This window comes from Haematobia irritans, chromosome 5 (genome assembly GCF_050003625.1).
Source record: "Haematobia irritans isolate KBUSLIRL chromosome 5, ASM5000362v1, whole genome shotgun sequence".
Lineage (NCBI taxonomy): Eukaryota > Metazoa > Arthropoda > Insecta > Diptera > Muscidae > Haematobia > Haematobia irritans.
The window spans coordinates 128,375,669-128,401,697 of record NC_134401.1 but is presented as its reverse complement, the minus strand read 5'-3'; the positions used below and the strand labels follow the sequence as shown (position 1 = coordinate 128,401,697).

At 34.7% G+C, this 26,029-nt stretch overlaps 1 protein-coding gene across 1 annotated transcript; it reads left to right on the top strand.

Annotated features, from left to right (window-relative positions):
- Positions 1-1,770: 1,770 nt before the first annotated feature.
- Positions 1,771-25,607, top strand: LOC142240051 (uncharacterized). The gene is made up of 5 exons (XM_075311770.1): positions 1,771-1,851; positions 8,717-8,741; positions 23,681-24,956; positions 25,152-25,369; positions 25,480-25,607. The coding sequence occupies exons 1-5, from the start codon at positions 1,771-1,773 to the stop codon at positions 25,605-25,607; spliced, it is 1,728 nt and encodes a 575-aa protein (XP_075167885.1).
- The last annotated feature ends 422 nt before the right edge of the window (positions 25,608-26,029 follow it).

Genomic DNA, 26,029 nt, shown 5'->3' with positions numbered 1-26,029 from the left:
AGTTGTAAGATACCTTGCCATCGGCAAGTGTTACCGTTCGATTGTGGACGACAGTCTTTAGTACAAGTTTCGTTGCAATCCATGGTGGAGGGTATATAAGATTCGGCCTGGCCGAACTTACGGCCGTATATACTTGTTAAAATTTGGCATGTATAGTAAGAATGTTAATTCTACTTCTTGTGAAAAATTTCACGTAAATCAGTGAAAACTTCTGGGGTCATATAATCTGAATCTGAACCGATTTGATCCAAAATCAATAGAGTTCTTTTAAAGATTCTGCCAAATAAACCTCTACAACTAAGAGGTGCTTCATAAATTTTCCATAAAAAGTAAAATTTTAACAAATTTGCTATTGAAATAATATATTGACAATATTTTCTTAAAATTTTGAGAAAAATGCCTAAAGAATTTTGACAAAATATTCTATAGAAATAAAATTTTTACAACATTTTCTATATAAATAAAATTTTGAAAAAAATTTTCTATATAAATAAAATTTTAACAAAATATTATATAGAAATAAAATTTTTACAACATTTTCTATATAAATAAAATTTTGAAAAAAATTTCTATAGAAATAAAATTTTGACAAAATTTTCTATATAAATATAATTTTGACAAAATTTTCTATAGGAATAAAATTTTGACAAAATTTTCTATAGAAATAAAATTTTGACAAAAATTTCTATAGAAATAAAATTTTGACAAAATTTTCTATAAAAATAAAATTTTGACTAAATTTTCTATATAAATAAAAGTTTGACAAAATTTTCTATATAAATAAAATTTTGACAAAATTTTCTATATAAACAAAATTTTGACAAAATTTTCTATATAAATAAAATTTTGACAAAATTTCTATAGAAATAAAATTTTGACAAAATTTTCTATAGAAATAAAATTTTGACACAATTTTCTATAGAAGTAAAATTTTGACAAACGAGTTATTTTGGATATTATGTCTCGTATTATATTGCGTTCTATAATAGCAATCTAAATTTGAATTTTATTCTTATAAATTAGGTATAGGAGAGCAAATTAATCAATGTCAAAACCTCAATATAAAACCTTCACACAATTTCTAATTGCAATACGACTGAGCTTATGTTCAAACTACGATGAGTTATCGATGCTATTGTGTTTTCCCAACGAACCATAAAATTTTTGCACAATATTGCGGCAAGACTCTTACCACATACATAGTACTCGTACATATGGAAACCCCATCTACACCCACAAAAATCAAAAACGTCCCTGAAACAATACTCATCATAGAAATATCCTACAAAAACAACAACGAAAAAACCAAAAAACAACAAAAACTAAAAACAAGTTTACACAAAACTTGCAGCCAAAAGTCATTTGGAAATGAGGATAACAATGTTATGATTTAAGCTCATTATAAACCATTTTCACTTGTTTCACGGTTTTATTTCCGATTGCCCTGGCTTATGGTTTTGTCTGCGATGTACTCGTACTCATCGTATATGGGCCACTCGAACTTACCGAGAAGTTTTCGTTTTGCGTTTTTTTTTTTTGATTATGGTGCGCATTTCGAAATTTACTAGAAAGTTCATAACCTACATATGGCAGCTCGTGACCAAAATGATAGGCAAACTCGGTTACAAAATAAAAGTGAAAAGGTCAGATGTAGAGGTTGTAACTTAGTTAACATCATGGTAATATGGTGGTTGTGTTAAAGTGCGGGGAAAAAGCGAAAATTACAAACCGTAAATTAAATCTCATTACGAGTTTTTTTATTTGCCCAAAATGGCAGCTGCAGCGGAAATGCAGAGTCAAATTAATGGTAGAGTAATCAGTGTTATGCATTGGCCCTGCAAAGGACATACAGTAAGTGTAGCAGGCGGCGTGTTAGTCACTTGTTAGCCCAGGTCCCATAGATGTTCATATGTTTTGTTATATTTTGCCATTTCAATTTCATGTTATTAGGTGGAATAGAAAGAATTAAAAATGTTCCCATAATGTGTCTAAAATATACAGTGTTTTTAGAATATTAAATATATATATATATTTAGAGAAACTACAAAAAGGGCGTAATAAAATGAGCCACAAAACCTAAATGAAACAGGGCCACAAATGTGACGCTTCATAATGAATATTAGCTCAAGGGAAATGATTCCCAATAAAATGTAAGTGAAGCATTAAAATCAGCGTTGCAACAATGAATTTTTATTTTAGACCAAGATTTTTCCAAAATTGAACCAAAATTCGTACCCGAGGACCCTTTTTCCAAATTAAGTCATTTAAAAGTTAAAATTTTTCCAAAGTTTTACTTCGATAGAAAACTGTGAAATTTTTATTTCTATTTATTTTATAGAAAATTTTTGTTAAACTTTTTATTTCTATAGAAAATTTTGTCAAAATTTTATTTCTATAGAAAATTTTGTCAAAATTTTATTTCTATAGAAAATTTTGTAAAAATTTTATTTCTATAGAAAATTTTTTCAAAATTTTATTTCTATAGAAAATTTTGTCAAAATTTTATTTCTATAGAAAATGTTGTCAAAATTTTATTTCTATAGAAAGTTTTGTCAAAGTTTTATTTCTATAGAATACTTTGCTAAAATTTTATTTCTATATAAAATTTTGTGAGAATGTTACTTTTATAGAAAATTTTTTAAAAAATTTATTTCTATAGAAAGTTATCACAAAATGTTTTTTCTATAGAAAGCCGTCCAAAATTTTATTTCTATACAAATATTTTGGCAATTTTTTTTTCTATAGGAAATGTACGCAGAATTTTTTTTAATGTTATTTCTACAGAAAATTTTGCAAAAATTTCATTTCTGCAGAAAATTTTGTCAAAACTTTATTTCTATAGAAATTTTTTGTCAAAATTTTGTTTCTATAGAAAATTTAGTCAAAATTGTATTTCTATAGAAAATGTTGTCAAAATTTTATTTCTATGGAAAATTTTGTCAAAATTTTATTTTTATAGAAAATTTTGCCAAAATTTTATTTCTACAAAAAATTTTGCCAAAATTTCATTTCTATAGAAAATTTTGTCAAAATTTTATTTCAGTAGAACATTTTTTCAAAATTTTATTTCTATAGGATATTTTGTCAGAATTTTATTTCAATAGAAAATTTTGTCAAAATTTTTTTTCTATAGAAAATTATGTCAAAATTTTATTTCTATAGAATTTTTGTCAAAACTTTATTTCTATAGAAAATTTTGTCAAAATTGTATTTCTATAGAAAAATGTTGTCAAAATTTTATTTCTATAGCAAATTTTGTCAACATTTTATTTCTATAGAAAATTTTGTCAAATTTTTATGTCTATAGAAAATTTTGTCAAATTTTTATTTCTATAGAAAATTTTGTGAAAATTTTATTTCTATAGAATATTTTGTTAAAATTTTATTTCTTTCGAATATTATGTTAAAATTTTATTTCTATGGAAAATTTTGTGAAAATGTTGTCAAAATTTTATTTCTATAGCAAATTTTGTCAACATTTTATTTCTATAGAAAATTTTGTCAAATTTGTATGTCTATAGAAAATTTTGTCAAATTTTTATTTCTATAGAAAATTTTGCAAAAATTTCATTTCTACAGAAAATTTGGAAAAACAACCGATTTGACGAAAATGGACCAAAATGGCAACCCTGATTAAAATGGACCTCAAAATATAAGGAGGTCTCATTTTCCTTTTTGATTTAAAAGACCGCGTGAAAATGAACCCTAACTGAAAAAATTAAATATGGTTACTCAGTATACATCTCTTGGGAATCGCTTTAGCTCACTTAAGACTCTGCCCATAGGAGATGCGACACAATGTTATCCATAACAAAAAAAATTGTCTATGGTTGCCGTTGTCAAATCCCACACTCAAAAACATTAAAACCACCAGGAAAAAAAAATCGGTTAATTTTAGAAAATTTTATCTAAACTGAATTACAAAACCAGATGTCTCACCGATTGCACAAAACGAAGTAAATATTTTTCGACAAATTCAAGAAAATTTATTATACGTAATTAAGTTCTTCACTTGCTAAAAAAATTTCTAGTTGGAGGGAATCAATTGGAGTTCAAAATTGCAAAAATTACTTTAGTGCCATAGGTAGTTCAAGATGGCGCATTATTGGTAAAATTTTTAAATTTTAATAAATTCTGAACTATTTTATGGGAGACACGAAATTTGGATAAAGATTTCCTTCATTCATTTGTATATAATTTTCCCTCCTTTTATAGTTCACTTAACTAGTGTGCACAAAAAATTATTATAGCCAATGAAATATTTTCAAATCACAATAATCCCAAAAAGGAAATGGGGGTTTATTTTCATTTGAAAAGATGGGGTTTATTTGCATTACGCAAACGGGCCCGATAATAATATAAAGTTTTATTTGCGGAAAATAACCTTATGTCTGATAGCTTAAACATATGGTAAAATTCTAAAAATATAAAGTTACTTCACAAAAAAAAATGGTGTTGTTGTTTTCCATATAATTTTTTGGGCTCCTAATTTATTTAGGTTTTGGGGCTGTTTTTCATGGGGTCCGTAGTCATACCCACAACGAAAAGGTGATGGACAAAATTTTCAGGGACCAACAGGGATTGATCCACAGGGATGATTTCATAAAAACAAAACTAAACTCAGAGCCATGAAGCACCCCAGAAAAAAGCGCCGCCAAAAATTTAATGAAAATACTCTTTTTGGATCCGGAAGTGGTGCAAAATTGACGCAGAAGCGATGAATTTAACATGGGCTCATCATAGGACGGCTGTTGTAATAGTGCACACAACAGCCATTGCATTGAATGTGCATCACATCTATAGGTGTGAACCGAATTCAATGTTTTGGATGTAAATTAAATACATTCTGTGATATTTTGTAAAAATTCACAATTTTTCCAGATTGGATTTAGAATTTTTTTAACAAAATTTAAATGATTTGTACCATTTTACGAATTCTTACTCTGTTTTTAACCTATTTGAAATAAAAAAGTTAAAATTACCCATTAAAAGTATGAAAAAGGCATGTTATAAAAAAATCTAATGAGAATAACTTCCGGGGTAGTTAAAATAAAGAACATCATTGGGAGTGCATCCTCTGGAAGTGCTTTTAAAGTTGTGCCTTTGGAAGCACTTCAAATTTTTTTGCTGGGACTGTTTTTATAACCAATCCATTTCTCTGGTACAGGGTGTAATAAGTTTGTATGTAACGCCTCGTAAATAAAACCAATCAGACCCTCTTGGCTTAGAATATCAATACTCTTAAAATAAAAATTCAGCGATATCCGTATGTCTGTTCGTTTATGTATTTTTGTGTTCAACGTAGATATCTTAATTTGCTTCCGATCATACCTTTTTATGGCTTAAGACCAATATTTCGATGTGTTACAAACGAAATGACATAAATTTACAAAAATTAACAATCATTGTTATTATTATATGTAGACTAAATTGGGCACATATTTCGTGTTTGAGGATTTATTTCATGGGGACGTACTTCATAGAGCTATGATTGTGTAAAGTTAGGTATAGAGGCGGCCCCTCATTTCATGCTCACTTAGACTATTCAGTCCATTGTGATACCACAGTGGTGAACTTATCTCTCACTGAGTGGTGTCCGATTTCATGTTTAGATGAATGACATGGACGTAATTTTTATAGACGAATCCGAACAATGTTTCGCATTTCGATGAAACCACTTGCAGAAGCTTTGAAAGCAGTGTTGCCAGTATTGGTGATTGGGGATATTGTTTGGGGGTATATTAACTTTGTCATTCCGTTAGGAACACATCGAAATATTGCTCTAAAATCCCATAAAGTATATATATTCTCGGTCGTGGTGAAATTCTGAGACGATCTAAGCATGTCCGTCCGTCCGTTCGTCCGTCTGTTGAAATCACGCTAACTTCCGAACGAAACAAGCTATCGTAGTTGTTAGTGATGTAGGTCGTATGCAAATGGGCCATACTGGACCACTTTTACGTATAGCCCCCATATAAACCGATCCCCAGATTTGACCTTCGGAGCCTCTTGGAGGAGTAAAACTCATCCGATCCGGTTGAAACTTGTTACATGGTATCTAACAATCATGCAAAAATTGGTCCATATCGGTCTATAATCATATATATCCCCCATATAAACCGATTCCCAGATTTGACCTCCGGAGCCTTTTGGAGATGCAAGATGCATCCGATCCGGTTGAAATTTGGTACGTGGTGTTAATATATGGTCGTTAACAACCATGCCTAACTAGGGCCATATCAATCTATATATAGATGTAGACTGATATGATAAATCAATCCCCAGTCACACAAAAATTGGTCCATATCGGTTCATTATTGTATATAGCCCCCATATAAAGCGACCCCCATAATTCAATTCTGGCTCTCTAATTACCGCGCAAAAGTTCATATCGGTTCGTAATTATTTGTAGACTTATCTTTTTTGTCTAATATATACCACGCATGGACTAACTCACAATTTAGGAGACGATGTTAAGAAGTTTTAAGATACCTTGTCATCGGTAAGAATTACCACAACCCAAGTAATTTGATTGTGTATGACAGTCTTTGGTAGAAGTTTCTACGCAATCCATGGTGGAGCGTACATAAAATTCAGCCTGGCCGAACTTACGGCCGTATATACTTGTTAAAATTTTAAATAGAAAACTTTTTTATCTTTATTGTACGGCTCACAATAGGGTGAAAATGGAGCATTTGTACTAGAACCGACACGGAATTTTATAATGGGGGAGTAGGTTAGGTTAGGTTAGGTGGCAGCCCGATGTATTAGGCTCACTTACATTATTCAGTCCATTGTTATACCACGGAGGTGAACTTCTCTCTTATCACTGAGTGCTGTCCGATTCCATGTTAAGCTCAATGACAAGGGACCTCCTTTTTATAGTAGAGTCCGAACGGCGTTCCACATTGTGAAACCACTTAGAGAAGCTTTGAAACACTCAGAAATGTCACCAGCATTACTGAGTTGGGATAAAGGGTGATACGGTCAAAATTTGGTCAGGGGAAAACGCGTGTAAATCGGTGAAATCGTTTATTTAAAAAATTAAATTAAATTTCTTTTTCAAGTTCAATTAGTATAAAATTCAGGAAAAATATTCAGTTAGGCTTTCGCTTTTCCAAATCCGAATTGCCGGCCCTCACGCTTGACACCTGCCATCGGATTTTGTACAGCCACCTTGTCCACCTTCTTCGCCGCAGAAAGCCAGTTTGCCTTGAACTGCTGCTCGTCCTTAGCAGTTTTTTTGGTCTTCCTTAGATTCCGCTTGACAATAGCCCAGTATTTCTCAATTCGGCGGAGCTCTGGCGTGTTGGGAGGGTTATTGTCCTTGGGAACCACCTGCACGTTGTTGCCGGCGTACCACTCCATGGCCTTTTTACCGTAATGGCAAGATGCCAAATCCGGCCAAAACAGTACGGAACAACCGTGTTCTTCAGGAAAGACAGCAGACGTTTATTCAAACACTCTTTCACGTAAATTTCTTGGTTGACAGTCCCGGAAAATGCTGCTTTTCAAGCCACAGGTACAGATGGCTTGCCAAACCAGATATTTCGTTGCGAACTTTGACCGTTTTATGTGCTTGAAAATATCTGCTACCTTTCCCCTTCCTTTTTCCGTATAAAACTCCTGTCCCGGAAGCTGCTTGTAGTCGGCTTTGGCGTAGGTTTCGTCGTCCATTACCACGCAGTCAAACTTCGTCAGCATCGTCGTGTACAGCCTCCGGGATCGCGCTTTGGCCGTCGTATTTTGTTTATCATCGCGATTTGGAGTCACTACCTTCTTGTAAGTCGATAGTCCGGCTCGTTTTTTGGCTCGATGCACGGTTGTAGACGATACACCCAGCTTATTTGCGGCATCTCAGAGAGAGAGGTTAGGGTTTCGCTTGAAACTACCGGCAACTCTCTTTGTCGTCTCAGCGGCTTCCGGTTTTCGATTTCCCCCCGATCCAGACTTCTTGGCTGTCGACAAACGTTCCACAAACACTTTAATTACATTTGTAACGGTTGATTTGGCAACTTTAAGCGATTTTGCCAGCTTTGCGTGAGAGTAGCTCGGATTTTCGCGATGCGCGAGCAAAATTTTGATACGCTGCTCTTCTTGCTTGGACGGCATTTTGACAACTGAAGAGTGAATTCCAAAATCAAAATAGGAGCAACATTCTACACACACACACACACACCTTCAAAATGAGGGGTGTTCACGTTTTTTAAATGCAAAATTGAAAGAAATACGTCAAGTTTATATTGACCAAATTTTGACCGTATCACCCTTTAATCCACCGCTGAAAAACTTTTTGGTGTTCGGTCGAAGCAGTAATCGAACCCACGAACTTGTGTATGCAAGGCGGGCATGCTAACTATTGCACCACGGTGGGGAAGTAAAGGCTAATTTATAATGTTACTTAGCTTGACTAAGACATAATTTTTCAATTGTAAAATTGTGATGACTCGGGCCTTATTGTATCCCCCTCATCAGTGTTCATCACTGATTTGGATCACATATCTCATAAATATAGAAATGATAGAGATGGTTTACCTTCATATTGATCTACCAATCAATTTTACTACTTAAGTAAATACATGGTGACGGAATTCCCATTTTCATCTCTTGAGCATTTGAAAGATGATTTTCGGTGATTCCAGATGATATTTTGCAAGCTGGTATGGCAAACATTTTGTTTTTTTTTTTTTTTTCAATTTTTAATTATTATTTCCAGATTCCAGATGATATTTTGCAAGCTGGTATGGCAAATATTTTGTTTTTTTTTCAATTTTTAATTATTACTGATTTTCTAAAGCAGAGTATATTTCATTAGTTTTCGTAAAACTTAAAAAATAAACAAATTTTTGGGGATTTTTGTGGGGAATTTTAATCTAAATTGGGGACTTTTAAGGACGATAGCTTAGCAATTTGGGGATAAGAGCCAGAAAAATACTGTTTGAAGCACTCAGAAATGCAACCAGAATTACCGGGATCGATGGGAACTAGATGAAAACCTATGATCCTCCGTATCTAAGGCGGGCATACAAACTATTGAAGGCATTGTAGCGAATTGTATGAAGAGGACCAAGGACCGGCTAAGATACAGATATAGATCGTATCATCTTCGACCGTTTTGGATTGAAACGACTGTTTTAGATTTTCGTTATTTGCTTTGACCATACGCGCAGAGAAGGAATATGATCACCTCAACCATGTTTCAAGAGCAAAATGTTATTTTTGGATGTTGACCATGTAACATTTTTATGGCAAAAATATTCTTTTCTCACCAAAAATAATATGCTTGCCGAAATCAGACACATAATCTCCGAGAAAATAACATGGTTACGACAAACATGTTACATGGTCATCATTCAAAAATAACATTTTGCTCTTGAAACATGGTTGAGGTGATCATATTCCTTCTCTGGGTGTAGTTATATGTGGTAATTTGAACTTTTGAAATTTAACCACCGTCATCAAAATGCCTTGTGATTACAACCACATTTACTATCATGAACACACACTCACTCACACATTCAATGACATTTGCAATAACCATTTTCCGAGCCGATTTCGAAATTCTTTGCTCTAGCAAACGTAGGCATTGTCCATTTATTGGGTTAACACCTTTTTATGACTACAACATACCAACATATCACTATCCACTACTACCATTTTGCCATATCATTTTGTGTAACAATGCGATTAGCATTGAATCGCTTTTGGCGATACTCTGGCAAAATGTTCACTTTGCCATGCCATGGCAATTATTTAATGGTTTCCGGTAACATATACGCGCTCTCCACCTCTCACTGCTCCCTTAAAATAAGGTCAATTTAGGTTAATTTTATGTAAATGGTTTTTAATAGATTTTATGGACCACACAGTTTAACTTTGGCCAATTGTGTTAGAGCACAATGCTCATTATGTTGTGGTCAGTAATGCTGGAGATTACTAAAGCAACAACAAGAACAAAAAAAACCGGTAACAGAACAGAAACAATAAATTTTGCCATGGCAAATATATAAAATGAGTACTTTAGGTATTGTGATAGTTAGTTACTATGTACGTTTTGCAGTAATAAGAGAGATTTGTTTGTAAGGTAAATATTGGGTAGTTTTAATCAAAAAATTGCTAACTACAATATGGTACCTTTACGGCCATTTTCATGTATCTGCCTTAGAATTTAACTCTCAGTTTAAAGAAAGTAAAATCGAAATATCTTCTCTCCGGTTAATTTTAACTGAAAATTTTTTAGCAGTTATGTTCCTAACTGGCATATGGAATATATAGAAAATATGACAGATATGTCCATAGTACGGTTTAAAAGTTCGTTAGTTAACGTAGCACTAACGGACCTTCCAGAAAATGGGGGTTAATATGTTAATGACCTAAAAATTTATCTAATTGGGTTGACCCTAAAAAAAAGTAAATATTAAAAATACATATAAAATTGAGATAATCCTAATACCATGTATAAATAAAATTTATTCAGGATTTGTATCTATAGGTCTACAGGAATCCAAATTTCAGCTAGATTAAATAAAAATTAAGTGTTCCCGATGCTCAGGAAATTGATATAGGTAAACATGCAAAGAAAGTCTAAAGTCGGTCGGGGCCATTCGACTATATTATACCCTGCACCACTTGGTAGTTCCACATTTTTTATACCATATCAAATCCGCCAGATGTGTTGCCATATACATACCTTTAAATCTGACTCCATCTAGGCAAAATTTGTTTTTGCGACTTTTCGACTTAATAGTGACGATTTTACAAGAAACATGTACGTATTTTAGCCATATTTGCTAAAATCGGAAGAACATATATATGGGGGCTTTGTCTAATTCTAACCCGATTTTGATAAAATTTGGCACACATTGCTAAAATTGTAAGTGAACTCTCAGTGCAAAACTTCAAAATTTTCGAAATGAAACTTTGGCCTCCGTCATATGAATCTAAATCGGGCGAAAGACATATATGGGAGTTATATCTAAATCTGAACCGATTTTGACCAAATTTGGTCAAATCTGTGCAGGGTGTTCCACGTGTGGAGCAGGGTATAAAAATACTTAATATCATTGTAACTAAAGAAATATTTCGACAAATTAGATTCCATTATGGTTTTTAATCGAACAACGAAAAACGAAGTACTGGATTTCAAAGTGTATTTATATGGGTGAAATTTCACGGTGATATCAAAAGCAAGTTTTACTAGAATATGTGCTGAATTGATCATTGCCCATTTTTAACAAATTAAAATATCGATTTTTTACCCTATATATACTCTTGATAAAGGTACAATTTTAAGGCAATATAGCAGTAGAACCTAACGTTCTTAATTTTTGCAGGCATGTCGAGTTCGATAATGGACAATTTTGTGATGTAGCACCCATCTTCGATTTTTTTTAAGAAAATTTTCCCAGTCAAAAATGCTCATTAGATTTGTCAGAAATTTTAAGTTATTTGAGATCCATAAATAAATGCGGAAATTTCCCGTCGGCCCAGATTTTGTATATGGAGATAATTACTTGAGAAATCTCCATGTACATCCGATGTCCTTTGAAGCTGTAATGTTAAATTAAAGCTCTGCCAACGTGCCATTTGAGCCGGCCCTTTTGTTTGTTTCATCAAAGCCACTAGAAATTCTCTCCATAACTGATAGACATTAACTAATCGATGTTTCACCATTTTAAAGGGTGGTTAAATTGTAAGGGCCGATGTTGAATGTGAACCACATCTAAACGCCAAGTTTTTTTCCGAATTTTATTTCACATTTCTCTATTTCAGACTTACTCAATTTGAACCATGGAGAGATACACAATCCAACAACGTGTTAAATGGTTGCAAGAAATGGCAACAGTGGATGATCAATTTTCGAAGAAAATCATCTTGGCCGCCAAGATCATGTGATTTGACACCGTTGGACTTTTTTCTTTGGGGTTATTTGAAAGAAAAGGAGTACGTCGATAAACCAGCAACAAGGATATAAAGGATGAGACAACTGGACACATTAACGGCATAGAACCTCCATTATGAAGGTGTACCACCGACGTCGCGGTGCCCATTTGGCCGATATTTTGTTCCATACATAATTGAGTAATACCAATATATCATAATAAAATACAATAATTTCCTAAATAGTTTGTGTTTTATTCAAAACCAACATCGGCCCTTGAAATTTTAACCACCCTTTACTTCTATAGAAACAATATTCGTAACTGTCCAGCTATTCCTGTCATCTGTTGTATGGTAGTGGTTATTTAAAATCAGGGATCCGGAGCGGTCCATTTTTTTCGCTCCGCTCCGCTCCCGCTCCGGAGAAAAGAAAACCGCTCCGCTCCACGCTCCGCTCCGAGAAAAAAAAAATCGCTCCGCTCCGCTCCACGCTCCGCTCCGCTCCTCTTCGAGAAAACTATAGTACAAACATTGTATAATTTGTTCAATTAAGTTTTATTTTATGGGGGCACAGCGTGACCCCATTTGTCGAAATCGGGCGATACATATATATGGGAGCTATATCTAAATTTGATCCGATTTCTTCCAAATTCAATAGCGTTCGTCCTTGTGCCCAAAAAACTCCCTGTACCAAATTTCATCAAAATCGGTTAATAATTGCGACCGGAATCCTTTGAACAACAAATACATGGACAGACGGACGGACGGACACCAAGCGCTAGATCGAGGTGGTTCTGAGTCGATCGGTATATATTCTATGGGGTCTAAAATCAATATTTCTGGTAGGCACATTTTTTGGCAGATCAAACTTATTATACCCTAACCACTATGTGGTTTAGGGTATAATGACTTTAAAACAATGTGTTGAAACATTTTATTAATTTTGAAGATTTTTTCAGAAATATTAAATCCATTTTGACTTCATTAAAACGAATTTTTCATTCATATTAGGATACATATTTTTATGTCGAATCAGTTAGCTATAAGGACAGACTTCATTGAAAAGTTTAGAGACTTTTAGACAAGGAAAAAACTTTATTTCAGAGAAATACGTCTTCTATTCTAGGCAAAATTCGTATTCGTATTTTAAGCATGTGAAATATTTGGCCTCCCGACAATATTCTTTGCGGTGCACCATCTACTATTTAATATGTGATAGAAACCAAATTTACGAAAATGGACCAAAATGGACCAAATTCTGTTTGGTCCGACCATCGGACCAAATTTAAAAATTAGAAATATTTTGGACCAATTTTGGTCCGATCGGACCAAAACGGCAACGCTGATTGGAATTGAAAGTCTATACACAGAGTAGAAGTAACTACTCTCCGAAAGTTTTTTTTTGTTTTGCAACAGACGTAGAGAAGAGGTTTTGTTATATTTGTAATGTGTGTATGTTTATGTTTGCAACTACTTCCATCGAAATCAGTCCGTGGTATACCTACGAATATTCTTACTCAGATCTAGTGTTACCTAATTTCGCTTTTTCCCCTTTATTGTAAAAATACATTTTCGAACAGCGTTTTTAAGAAATGTTCGTTCTCAAAAAAAGTAGATAACATGCAATAATACAAATCAAGTCATTAGTTTTCAATGTGAGAAAAAATTAAAATAAATGTATATGCCAACCAAAATTGAAACTATCCATAATTTTAATTAAATTTTCGAGAACTAATATCAGAAGTAAGAGAAGAAGTAATGCTAGGATATAGTACAATAGTAAAGCAAATATGAATGTCCTTACACTGAAAAAAAGCATGCCTGGTTCCAAAGATTTTGTCTTTACTTTAACAGTTTGGGTATTAATTCCGAGCCAAAGAAGCGGAGAATACAAGTAGGGATACTTTAAAGACGCAATTCTCTTTTAAATTTGGGGGTTATGTACTTGCTTCTAGGAAGCAAATGTTAATTTTTAATTTTTTTAGATTTTTTTCGTCAGTTGTTATCAAAATCCTTTAAAAGCGAGTTAACGACAATTTTATTTTTCATATTAAGACTCGACTTGCAGTAGAAATTATGCTATGTTTCAAGTGAAAAGCGTCTTTAAAATAAAGTGTTGAAAAACATGTCTTATTTTTTAACGATTTTTTGCTTTGTAGGCAAGATGCAAAAAGGAAACAAATTTAAAGACAATTTTATTAATTTTAAAGAATTTTTCTCAATTATTAAAGTCACGTTGACCTTACCTCAAATATTTTATCTTTCATGTTATGATACACATTTTTAAGTAAAATCAGTTAATTATAAGGACATTACAACTTCATTCAAAAGTTTATTGACTTTTGGACAAGGAAAAAAACTTTATTTTAGAGAAATGCGTCTTCCATGTTAAGCAAAATTTGCATTCTTATTCTAAGGACATGAAATCTTTGACTTAATGACAATATTTTTTTCAGTGTAGAAAACTAAAAAATTAAATATAATTAAGATTTAATTGCATTTATTTGACGTTCATTACAAACATCTTTGTAGTAATACGGGATGAAATTGATCGAAAGTACTGTTTACTTTTACAACACATACTAGAGATATATTTTGACATTTGCCGTTTTTGAAAACAATTACTAAAAAAACACGTTGTGTTTTCCCCAATGTACGTACGTACAAAAATACATATCGTATTTTAAACGTTTACTCACACTACGCTAAGTACTAGCTATATTTGAAATTACCTACACAGTGTAATTTCAAAGTTACACATTTCATTCAAGTAATATTTTATTCGGAGCGGAGCGGTTTTTCATTTGGAAACCGCTCCGCTCCCGCTCCGCTCCGGATTTTAGAAATACCGCTCCGGCAAAAAAAGGGCTTGCTCCGCTCCGCTCCACGCTCCGCTCCGGATCCCTGTTTAAAATTCCGCTCGTCATAAGTTATGGCAGTTTATGTTTATTTTATATATCCGACACATTAAATTTTTTAACATCTAAACTTTCTATCTGATTAGCCCGAATAGATTTATTTTTTATAAAATGCCTATATAGACTAATACCAGTAAACTTGTGGAAGCCTAACTATTTTTTGAAATTTTGTGTTTTTATAAATTCATATTGTGGATATTGTTGCTATTTACCCATATTTTGATGTGGTCTCTATATAGTCTTTTGTCGTATTTCAATTTATTGGCCTGAAATTAAAATGCTGAGATTTGTCGTCGAGTCGTATCAAAAATTAAAATTAGATTTCTTTTGGACATATAAACACATATGGCAAAATAGAATACTTATACATATATGTTATAATCAATTTAGGTCAATAATAACAAATTAATTAATGTGTTTTTTTTTTTTTTTTTGGATTGATTGATTTGTTAATCCATAGCCTTAAATTTGATTTTCATCTTTGTTATACCCAAGACAATAGTTTCGCACCGTAGGGGAATATTGCTGCATAAAACAGTCGATTCATGGAAGTATTGTGTTTGGTAGCGTATACGCAACATTGCAACAATTTAATTAGCACCCATACGCCACAGTGTATGCATAATGTTATGAGATCATAAAAAGGTTATTATAACACTCAATATAACATGACGAATTACAAACACTCCAAAACACATAATGTACCATCAAAAATGATGAGAATGAAACACATATAATGAGAAATTCATTATGAGTTTGCAAAAGAAATAACTTTAGAGAACTATCGTAAAAATCACTTAAACTCATCATCTCATGACTGTGTGGCAATTACAATAATAAGTTCATCACATCATCGCCATCGCCATCATCATCATTGTTGGTGTACAACATTGTGTTTGTTTCATTTGTGATGTTATACTCTCAACACCCGTAACATTAACTTACTATACACAATTAAGCTCTCTAAGGTACTCATACTCTAGTTCATTTGCACCCACACACACACACACACCAACATACAAGAACACTCTACCTCACTATGGATCTCTTTGTTGCTGATGAATAATAATGATGGGTGTGCAGTGTTAGTAATGGGGACTCTGTTAGCATTACTATTCCTGCTGTTGATGTTGCTGCTATTGTCGTTCTCAATACCTCCGAGGCAACAAAGTGTTAACTTTAATAACAGCATCAGCAACATTAACTCTTTTAGCAACAATGATGCTCTCGCTCATCATTTAGAGTGCATGAACAACACTTAACGCACCTAGAGCTACATCCACATTAAAGTTTTTGTGTGTAGAAGGATGAATTGTACGCATTATGTATTACGTGCTACAGAAATGCTGTAAAGCGGGATCTCTTACTTTTTGTTATAACGAACGAAAGTGGCAAAATATAACATTTGCAAGTTTTGAAATAAGTCTCTGGTAATGAAACTATTAACAAAGGCACACAACTTTTGTTTAATAGAATTCGTTTCTCATGCCACTTGCTACATGAACTGGTGTCAGAACAATGGGTTGGAATAAAGTGGAATGTTTATCAGATGATTTGTACACTTTGCTAAGCAATATTGCTGCAGAGATTTACCTCTTAAGCCAAACCGATCACCATCTACGAAGAGGATCCTGAAGTACTTACAATATTTTAGAGAGCATTTGGTTTTCTAAATGCTTCCAAAATAAGTGTGATAAAGGTTTTAAATTCGTAAGACCTTGTCGGACCAAATAAGAGAAATGCAGTAGTTCGGGTCCCAATTTGTGGACTATTGTGAAGCGAGAAGTGTGAGTCTGTCTGTCATCATTAGGAGAAAGTAAACAGTTTTAAGCCTCGAATTCGGTTAAGAATTGTTTTCGTTATAACGAAAGTGGCAAAATATAACATTTGCAAGTTTTGAAATAAGTCTCTGGTAATGAAACTATTAACAAAGGCACACAACTTTTGTTTAATAGAATTCGTTTCTCATGCCACTTGCTACATGAACTGGTGTCAGAACAATGGGTTGGAATAAAGTGGAATGTTTATCAGATTATTTGTACACTGTGCTAAGCAATATTGCTACAGAGATTTACCTCTTAAGCCAAACCGATCACCATCTACGAAGAGGATCCTGAAGTACTTACAATATTTTAGAGAGCATTTGGTTTTCTAAATGCTTCCAAAATAAGTGTGATAAAGGTTTTAAATTCGTAAGGCCTTGTCGGATCAAATAAGAGAAATGCAGTAGTTCGGATCCCAATTTGTGGACTATTGTGAAGCGAGAAGTGTGAGTCTGTCTGTCATCATTAGGAGAAAGTAAACAGTTTTAATTCGGTTAAGAATTTGGTAAAGTACAAGCATATGCTGGATTTGCCTTCGATGAAGATCGCGCCTCATGAAATTCATATAACTCTCAGATGACTTTTTGAATATCATAAATATATAGAAAACATTCAGTAAAACAGTTAAGTTTATGATGTGTAGTCTCAGACTGCATGACCATGTAGAATCCTGTCGGCATAATTATGATCTGTGGACGAAATTTATGAAAGGCAGCAGGCTTTCAATACTGCCTTTAGGAAATTTTCCAAATAATGTTAGCCATAGTTTAGTTTTTTGTAATAATTCTGCAACTTTTGAACGGATAAAGATATCAATATAGTTTTTTCTTTGTGTGAAAGCTGAGATGTTTTGCTCTAAGCTTGTAAGTCACTAGTGGGTCCACGAGCTGACCTGGGGGCGTTGAAAGTTGGTCACCTCGAGGGTATCCAATTTTGTTTTAGCTGTTAAAATATGAACTGAATTCGATGATTTTTTCTTTGCTGGATAGATGTTGTAAAACCCTTGAAAAAAATTCGCTAGCGTGTGCAAGTATATTTTATAGTTTGCAAGATATGGGCTCCACAATTTATTTTTGTGCAAAATTTTAACAAATTGGGGTCAGTATTTTGAACCTACAGGGTACGTTTTTGGACCGATCCTTTTCTTATATTAACTGCAATCTCTACAAATTCTACGAATTTAGAAAAAAATTGGGTACATATGTGCTTTAGAATTTGAAAACTGCCGATTTTGGCACAAATTTCAAGCAAATCTAAGCAAAACTTTGGCTTCTGGGGCCATAATGTAGTAACACCGGATTTTGATAGTATTTTATATGGAACCAGAAGCTAGAGTTTTCCTTGGATTTGCTTGAATTTGGTGGAAATCGGTTCAGATTTTGAGAGCTCCCATACATATCTATTGTCCGATTCACACTCACATGACCACCGGAAACTAAAATTTCACTCCGAGACCAGAGTTTCACTCTGATTTACTTGACATTTTGCACAAGTAGCAGAATTAACATTCTTGCTACACATGCCGAATTTGTTTGAAATCGGTTCAGAGTTAGATATAGCCCCACATATATATCTTACTCCCGATATGCACTTATACGGCTCGAGAAGCCAGATTTTTTTCTCTGATTTGTTTCCAATTTTGCACAAAGAGTATATTCGATAGTATAGTCAAGTGTGACGAGTTTGATTTTAATCGGTTTAGATTTAGGTATAGCCCGCATATAAACGTACATTTGTAGAAATGCATTTTACCCAAGTTAGTGATGTTAAGTGATGTTAATCATCGGCCTAAATATAATATATCGTTGGAAAGGTACTTGAGAGAACTTTACTCTTATGTAATTGAAAAAAAAATAAAATAAACAAAAATAACGAAATTTTTTTTTTAGGGTAAGTATTTTTTTTTTTAATTCCGATCTTTTGAGTATTAAAAAATATGAATTCAATTTTTGAACTAATTGTGATCTCATTATGATTTTTATTTTTTTTTGCAGGGAAAATTAAGAAATATCGCTAAATACACCATTTCCAAGATTAATATAAAAAATCCCCAAAATCCCCAAAGTGGGGACAAATGTTAAAAAACAAGTTATTTTTTGTAATTTGCATATTTCTCAGCTGTTTACTGGTAGGATGTTAATCTGCTTTTAACCTATTTTAAATAAAAAAATAAAATTTCCCATTAAAAATATAAAAAAAACGAGTTATAAAGAAATGAACTCAAATGAACTTCCTGTGCAGTTAAAATAAAGAACCTATTTGGGAGAGCATTTTTGGAAATTCTTTTAAAGTTGTGCCTTCAGAAGAACTTCCAAATTTTTATACCCTCCACCATAGGATGGGGGTATATTAACTTTGTCATTCCGTTTGTAACACATAGAAATATTGCTCTAAGACCCCATAAAGTATATATATTCTGGGTCGTGGTGAAATTCTGTGTCGATCTGAGCATGTCCGTCCGTCCGTTGAAATCACGCTAACTTCCGAACGAAACAACCTATCGACTTGAAACTTGGTACAAGTAGTTGTTATTGATGTAGGTCGGACGGTATTGCAAACGGGCCATATCGGTCCACTTTTACGTATAGCCCCCATATAAACGGACCCCCAAATTTGGCTTGCGATCGCTCTAAGAGAAGCAAATTTTATCCGATCCGGCTGAAATTTGGTACGTGGTGTCCATATCGGTCCACTTTTACATATAGCCCCCATATAAACGGACCACCAAATTTGGCTTGCGATCGCTCTAAGAGAAGCAAATTTCATCCGATCCGGCTGAAATTTGGTATATGGTCTCTAACAACTGTGCAAAAATTGGTCCATATCGGTCCATAATTACATATAGACCCCATATAAACCGATCCCCCGATTTGGCTTGCGGAGCCTCTAAGACAACCAAATTTTATCCGATCCTGCTGAAATTTGGTACATGGTGTTAGTAATTGTCTCTAACAACCGTGCAAAAATTGGTCCATAACGGTCCACTTTTACGTATAGCCCCAAATAAACGGATCCCCAAAATTGGCTTGCGATCGCTCTAAGAGAAACAAATTTCATCCGATCCAGCTGAAATTTGGTACATGGTGTTAGTATATGGTCTCTAATAACCACGCAAAAATTGGTCCATATCGGTCCATAATTACATATAGCCCCAATATAAACCGATTCCCCGATTTGGCTTGCGGAGCCTCTAAGAGGACCAAATTCTATCCGATCCTGCTGAAATTTGGTACATGGTGTTAGTAGTGGTCACTAACAACCATGCAAAAATTGGTCCATAATGTAGTAGCCCCCATATAAACCGATCCCCCGATTTGGCTTGCGGAGCCTCTAAGAAACGAAAATTTCATTCGATCCGGCTGAAATTTGGTACATGGTGTTAGTATATGTTCTCTAATGACCATGCAAAAATTGGTCCATATCGGTCCATAATTATATATAGCCCCGTATAAATCGATTCCCAGATTTGTCCTCCGGAGCCTCTTGGAGGAGCAAAATTCATCCGATCCGGTTGAAATTTGGAACATGGTGTTCGAATGTCGTCTCTAACAAACACGCAAAAATTGGTCCATATCGGTCCATAATTATATAAAGACCCCATATAAGCCGTTCCCCAGATTTGATCTCCGGAGCCTCTTGGAGGAGCAAACTTCATCCGATCCGGTTGAAATTTGCAACGTGGTGTTAGTATAAGGCCGCTAATATCCATGCCAAAATTGGTCCATATCGGTCTATAGTTATATATAGCCGATCCCCAATCAAAAATTGGTCCACATCGGTTCATATTCATGGTTGCCACTCGAGCCAAAAATAATCTACCAAAATTTTATTTTTATGGAAAACATTGTCATTGTTATTTCTATAGAAAATTTTGTCAAAATTTTATTTCTATAGAAAATTTTGTAAAAATTTTATTTCTATAGAAAATTTTTTAAAAAATTTATTTCTATAGAAAATTTTGTCAGAATTTTATTTCTATAGAAAATTTTGTCAATATTTTATTTCTATAGAAATTTTTTTCCAAATTTTATTTCTATAGAAAATTTTTTCCAAATTTTACTTCTATAGAAAATGTTGTCAACATTTTATTTTGTCAAAATGTTATTTCTATAGAAACTTTAAACTTAATTATATACGTATTTAATCGGCCTTTTTTAGTTTAATATATACTACGTATGGACTACCTTGTAATTTAGAAGACGGTGTTAGGAAGTTTTAAAATACCTTGCCATCGGCAAGTGTTACCGCAACCCAAGTAATTCGATTGTGGATGACAGTCTTCAGCAGAAGTTTCTACGCAATCCATGGTGGAGGGTACATAAAATTCGCCCTGTCCGAACTTACGGCAGTATATACTTGTTTTTGCTGGGTTGTTCATAAACTGCTCAATTTGGAATAGCTTCTCAACGAAGAAAATCAAATCTGGAAACTGGCCACTCTCTTGCAAACGGAGATGTCGTAAAATAATTACTACAGAAAATATATATTTTCTTGATCAGGGAGAAATTCTAAGACGACATAACGATGCCTGATTGGCTGTTTATTGTAATCATTCTTCAGCTTTCAATAATGAACTTGTAGTGCTGGAATTTGGCAGAGCCATTAGTCAAGGTTGAATATGGGCTACATCGGTCCTGATTTAATGAAGCCCCCCGATTTTATTTGTTCAGAGCATGGAAGTGGTAAAAAACCTTTAAGTCATTACAGATTTAGGTTAGTAGAGATGTTTTAAATTTGGTATATAACCACGTTCACCGATATCCCGATTTGTTTTTTTTTTATATAGTACCAACCTTCAAATGATTCGTGTCAAATTTTGACGTGTATAGGTCAATTAGTTTGTGAGATCCACAAAATGATTTTGAATGACCGTAAAATGAAGTTGATCGAGATAGCAGAGACTTTAAAGATATCAAAGGAACGCGTTGGTCATATCATTCGTCAATATTTGGATATGCGGAAGCTCTGTGCAAAATGGATGCCGCGCGAGCTCACATTTGACCAAAAACAACAACGTGTTGATGATTCTGAGCGGTGTTTGCAGCTGTTAACTCGTAAAACACCCGAGTTTTTCTGTCGATATGTGACAATGGATGAAACATGGCTCCATCGCTACACTTCTGAGTCCAATCGACAGTCGGCTGAGTGGACAGCGACCGGTGAACCGTCTCCAAAGCGTGGAAAGTCTCAAAAGTCCGCAGGCAAAGTAATGGCCTCTGTTTTTTTGGGATGCGCATGGAATAATTTTTATCGATTATCTTGAGAAGGGAAAAACCATCAACAGTGACTATTATATGGCGTTATTGGAGCGTTTGAAGGTCGAAATCGCGGCAAAACGGCCCCATATGAAGAAGAAAAAAGTGTTGTTCCATCAAAACAACGCACCGTGCCACAAGTCATTGAGAACGATGGCAAAAGTTCATGAATTGGGCTTCGAATTGCTTCCCCACCCACCGTATTCTCCAGATCTGGCCCCCAGCGACTTTTTCTTGTTCTCAGACCTCAAAAGGATGCTCACAGGGAAAAAAATTTGCTGCAGTGAAGAGGTGATCGCCGAAACTGAGGCCTATTTTGAGGCAAAATCGAAGGAGTACTACCAAAATGGTATCAAAAAATTGGAAGGTCGTTATAATTGTTGTATCGCTCTTGAAGGGAACGACGAAGGGAAAAACGAATTTTGACAAAAAAAATGTGTTTATCTTTGTTAGACCGGGGACTTATCAGCCAACCTGTTATATATTTGTATCGTTATGGGGTGTTATATAATTGACTCCACTCGATAAAATCTTCACTTATTCTTATATTTTATAAAGATTTTTATCCCCTTCAAAAATATGCATTTCGTCCCATTGTGCACTATGCTAATCTACCCATATACAATTTAAATACAAGTACTTTGTCTTCAACACCAACTAAACGCATAATTCAAAACCAACAATGTTAGTTTTTCGAAAAAAAAAAAAAATACAATGATATGATGAGCATTGGACGAAAATAAAAATATGGACAAAATGAACAAGGAGACCCATACACACACACACTCACACACCCTTTATTAGTTACGTCTATGCACTCCATAGCAAGAAAGAAGAGTAAGTTTATGTTTTACTACTCTTCGTAATGCAAACAACAGCCCAGAGCCATTGTCTCCTCATTAAATAAAAGTGAGTTGTTATGTCCAGGACAACACCAACAACACCATCATGCAAATAAAGGATATTTGATAGATAACAAAGTGACATGATGCAAAAAGGCGCCAACACCAATGGTTCAAAGTTTTCCCAAAGTTTTTAGACATCCAGTAGAGGCAAGTTAATGTAATGAATGAAAATGGCAGAAAAGTAAAATGTTGCAGATTTATTATGACAATGGACAGCCCGGTACTGTGATGGTAATGCTTGTATTGTTAGTGTTTAGTCTGTACTGAGTTCTGTTATTATCAGTCCATGTGCAGACTTGACTCTAAATGTAAAAAGACAACAAAAAAATTGTCGTTTGGATGTTCTATCATACACTGAAAAAATATTTACGTAATACTAAAGATAACGCAACCTAAACTTTAGGATGCGCAATTTACAAATTACTACGGACAAATTTCTTTAAAATAACGAAATTTTATTTAAGATAAAGTTTATAATCTTTGCTTCAAAATTTTTTTTTTATTAATGTAGGACACAAATTTTGGTAAGTCGCATATCTTTGAACTAAGGCCAATTTTCCTTACACATAAAGAAACACATTTTGTATTTAAAGGAATCGTCCTTAAATTAACTGAAATATTGAATCTTTAAATTTAAGATAAAAGAGCTTCAAATATAGGCTAAGACTTATTTTGAGGATTTAGCATCTTAAGTTTATTTTTTTATTTTTTTTTTTTTATTAAGAAAACATGTACTTTGATGTATCTGTTATAATTTGGATTTTTAAAGTGTCATTTGTTTGTATATGAATAGCTCTATGAATATACCGCGAAAAGAGAATGAAAATTCGATAAATGGAATCTCTATTTTAATTTTATTGATCGCAACATAGGCCGCTAAAAATTTATTTATTTTAAAGAAGCCACATCTTTGCCTCGGAACACAAAAATCGAGAAAGTAGTACTTGCTCTGGAGAGAAATGGTATTAGCAGTGCCGTAACGAACTGGATTGAGGCAATGCTACGCCATAGGAACATCGTAGCTGAATTGGCAGACTACAACCGACAAGCAACTACTACAAGAGGGCTTCCTCAGGGAGGAGTGATATCACCTGTGCTCTGGTTGATTATATTGGATGAGATTCTTAGCGCCCTGAGTAATAGGGGCATAAAAGTGGTGGCGTACGCGGATGACATCGTCATAATGGTCTCAGGTAAATTCTTGGATACGATCTCGGACGTAATGAGCGAGTCGCTGAAGTCTCTAGCGGAATGGGCTAGTGGTGGTGGACTGGGAGTAAATCCAAGAAAAACGGATTTGGTGCTCTTTACAAGGAAAAAGAGACTGGTCGGTTACAAAGATCCGGAATTTCAGGGCACGAGATTGACACTCTCGAAATCGACACGTTATCTGGGGATTGTACTGGACTCGAGGCTAAATTGGCTAGAGAACGTAGCGGATCGTATGAAGAAGACTTATGCGGCGTTATACGCGTGTCAGAAGCTCGTTGGGGAGCGATGGGGGATGAAACCGGCCCTTTTCAACTGGCTATACACAGCTGTAATAAGGCCAGTAGCGGTATATGGATGTCATGTCTGGTGGCCCATCACTAACCATCACAATCATATACAGAGATTGGGCAGGATAAATAGAACGGCTCTTATCTATATGACCGGGGCGATGAGGACAACGGCCACAGCCGCACTGGAGGTATTGATGGGGATAATTCCATTGGACCTGCATATAAGGAAGACCGCGGAGGTCATACTGACCAGACTGAAGGGCCTGGACTCTTTGGTGAGCACGAGCTGCAGACACACGGAACTGATACCGTACGCCGGACGCCATATAAGAACGGACCATATGGCGCCATGGCATATGTTTGAGAGTGACCTGGACTCAATTATCCCGAGCGTTGAGGACTGGGACGTAAACAGGATACACTTTGGGAGTCTCAACATTTATACTGACGGCTCTAAAATGACAGAAGGTGTAGGCAGCGGAATATACTGCAAGGAGTTGGGACTTAAGGAGTCCTTCAAGTTGGACGAACAATGTAGCATTTTCCAGGCCGAGATATTTGCTACTGCAAAAGCTGCAGAACTTATATCGATGAGGCCGCTATTTAGATGCGATATCAGCATTTTCATCGATAGTCAGGCAGCTATTAAGGCCCTGGGCAATACGAACATAAGGTCGAAGGTAGTCAGCCGCTGTCGTAGAGAGCTTAAGGTTCTCACTGAACAGCATAATGTAACTCTGTGCTGGGTACCTGGACATTATGGCATAGAGGGGAATGAAGAGGCAGATATACTGGCTAAGGAAGGCGCAAGTAGTACGGAAAGCGTCATTTCGGACGTTTTTCCTCCGCTCTCTTTGTTTATTTACAGGATCAAGGGCAAATATGAAGGTTTATGGAAGAGACGTTGGGCTTCTTCTGTTGGATGTGAACAAACCAAATTGATGTGGGATGACAATAATACTAGGAACTCTGAGGTCCTGATGTCATTACAGAGGGAGGATGTAAGGTCTATGATAGGCATCATAACGGGACACAACACCTTGGGGAAACATATGGTAAGGATAGGCCTAGCAAGGGATGATATTTGTAGGTGGTGTCTGGACCCCGATGCTACGGAGGACTCTTTTCACTTCCTGTGCCAGTGTCCAGCACTATCTTTCAGAAGAAACAAGATACTCGGCTCTTATTTCTTTCAGACTTTGACCGACTTGCGAGAATGCAGCCTGAGGAATATCCTCGTCTTCATCAAGTCTTCGGGGTGGAGGAGCTAGGCGCTTCCAAGGATACACTATCATACAATGGACTCATTCCGGCCAGAAGATGACGGACACGTGGAGGAGAAGGAAAAAGAAGTTTAGAGGAATCACAATGGACCAACTATGGTCTAAGTGGACACAAACCCGCTAGTTCGGATTGGTGTCAACCTCCATAACCTAACCTAACCTTGCCTCGGAATCAATACCACAATCCTGAAGGGAAGGTCAAAATCTTTGGATCCAAGTAAACGTTTTTTTCAGTGTTGTAAGTACTAGTTGTGAAGTATTCAGGGTCTTTAAATTATACATAATGCCATTGTACATTAAGAGGGAATGGCGTATAAGTTGGGCATATATGTCTAATAAGGGATTGTAATATGTTGACATTTTCATTATGGTGTAAAGTGGATACCAAAAATATTAGCCGGAATCAGATCTTTACCCGATAACTTTTTTTGTTCTTTCTTCAAGGCCATATCTATTGACACTA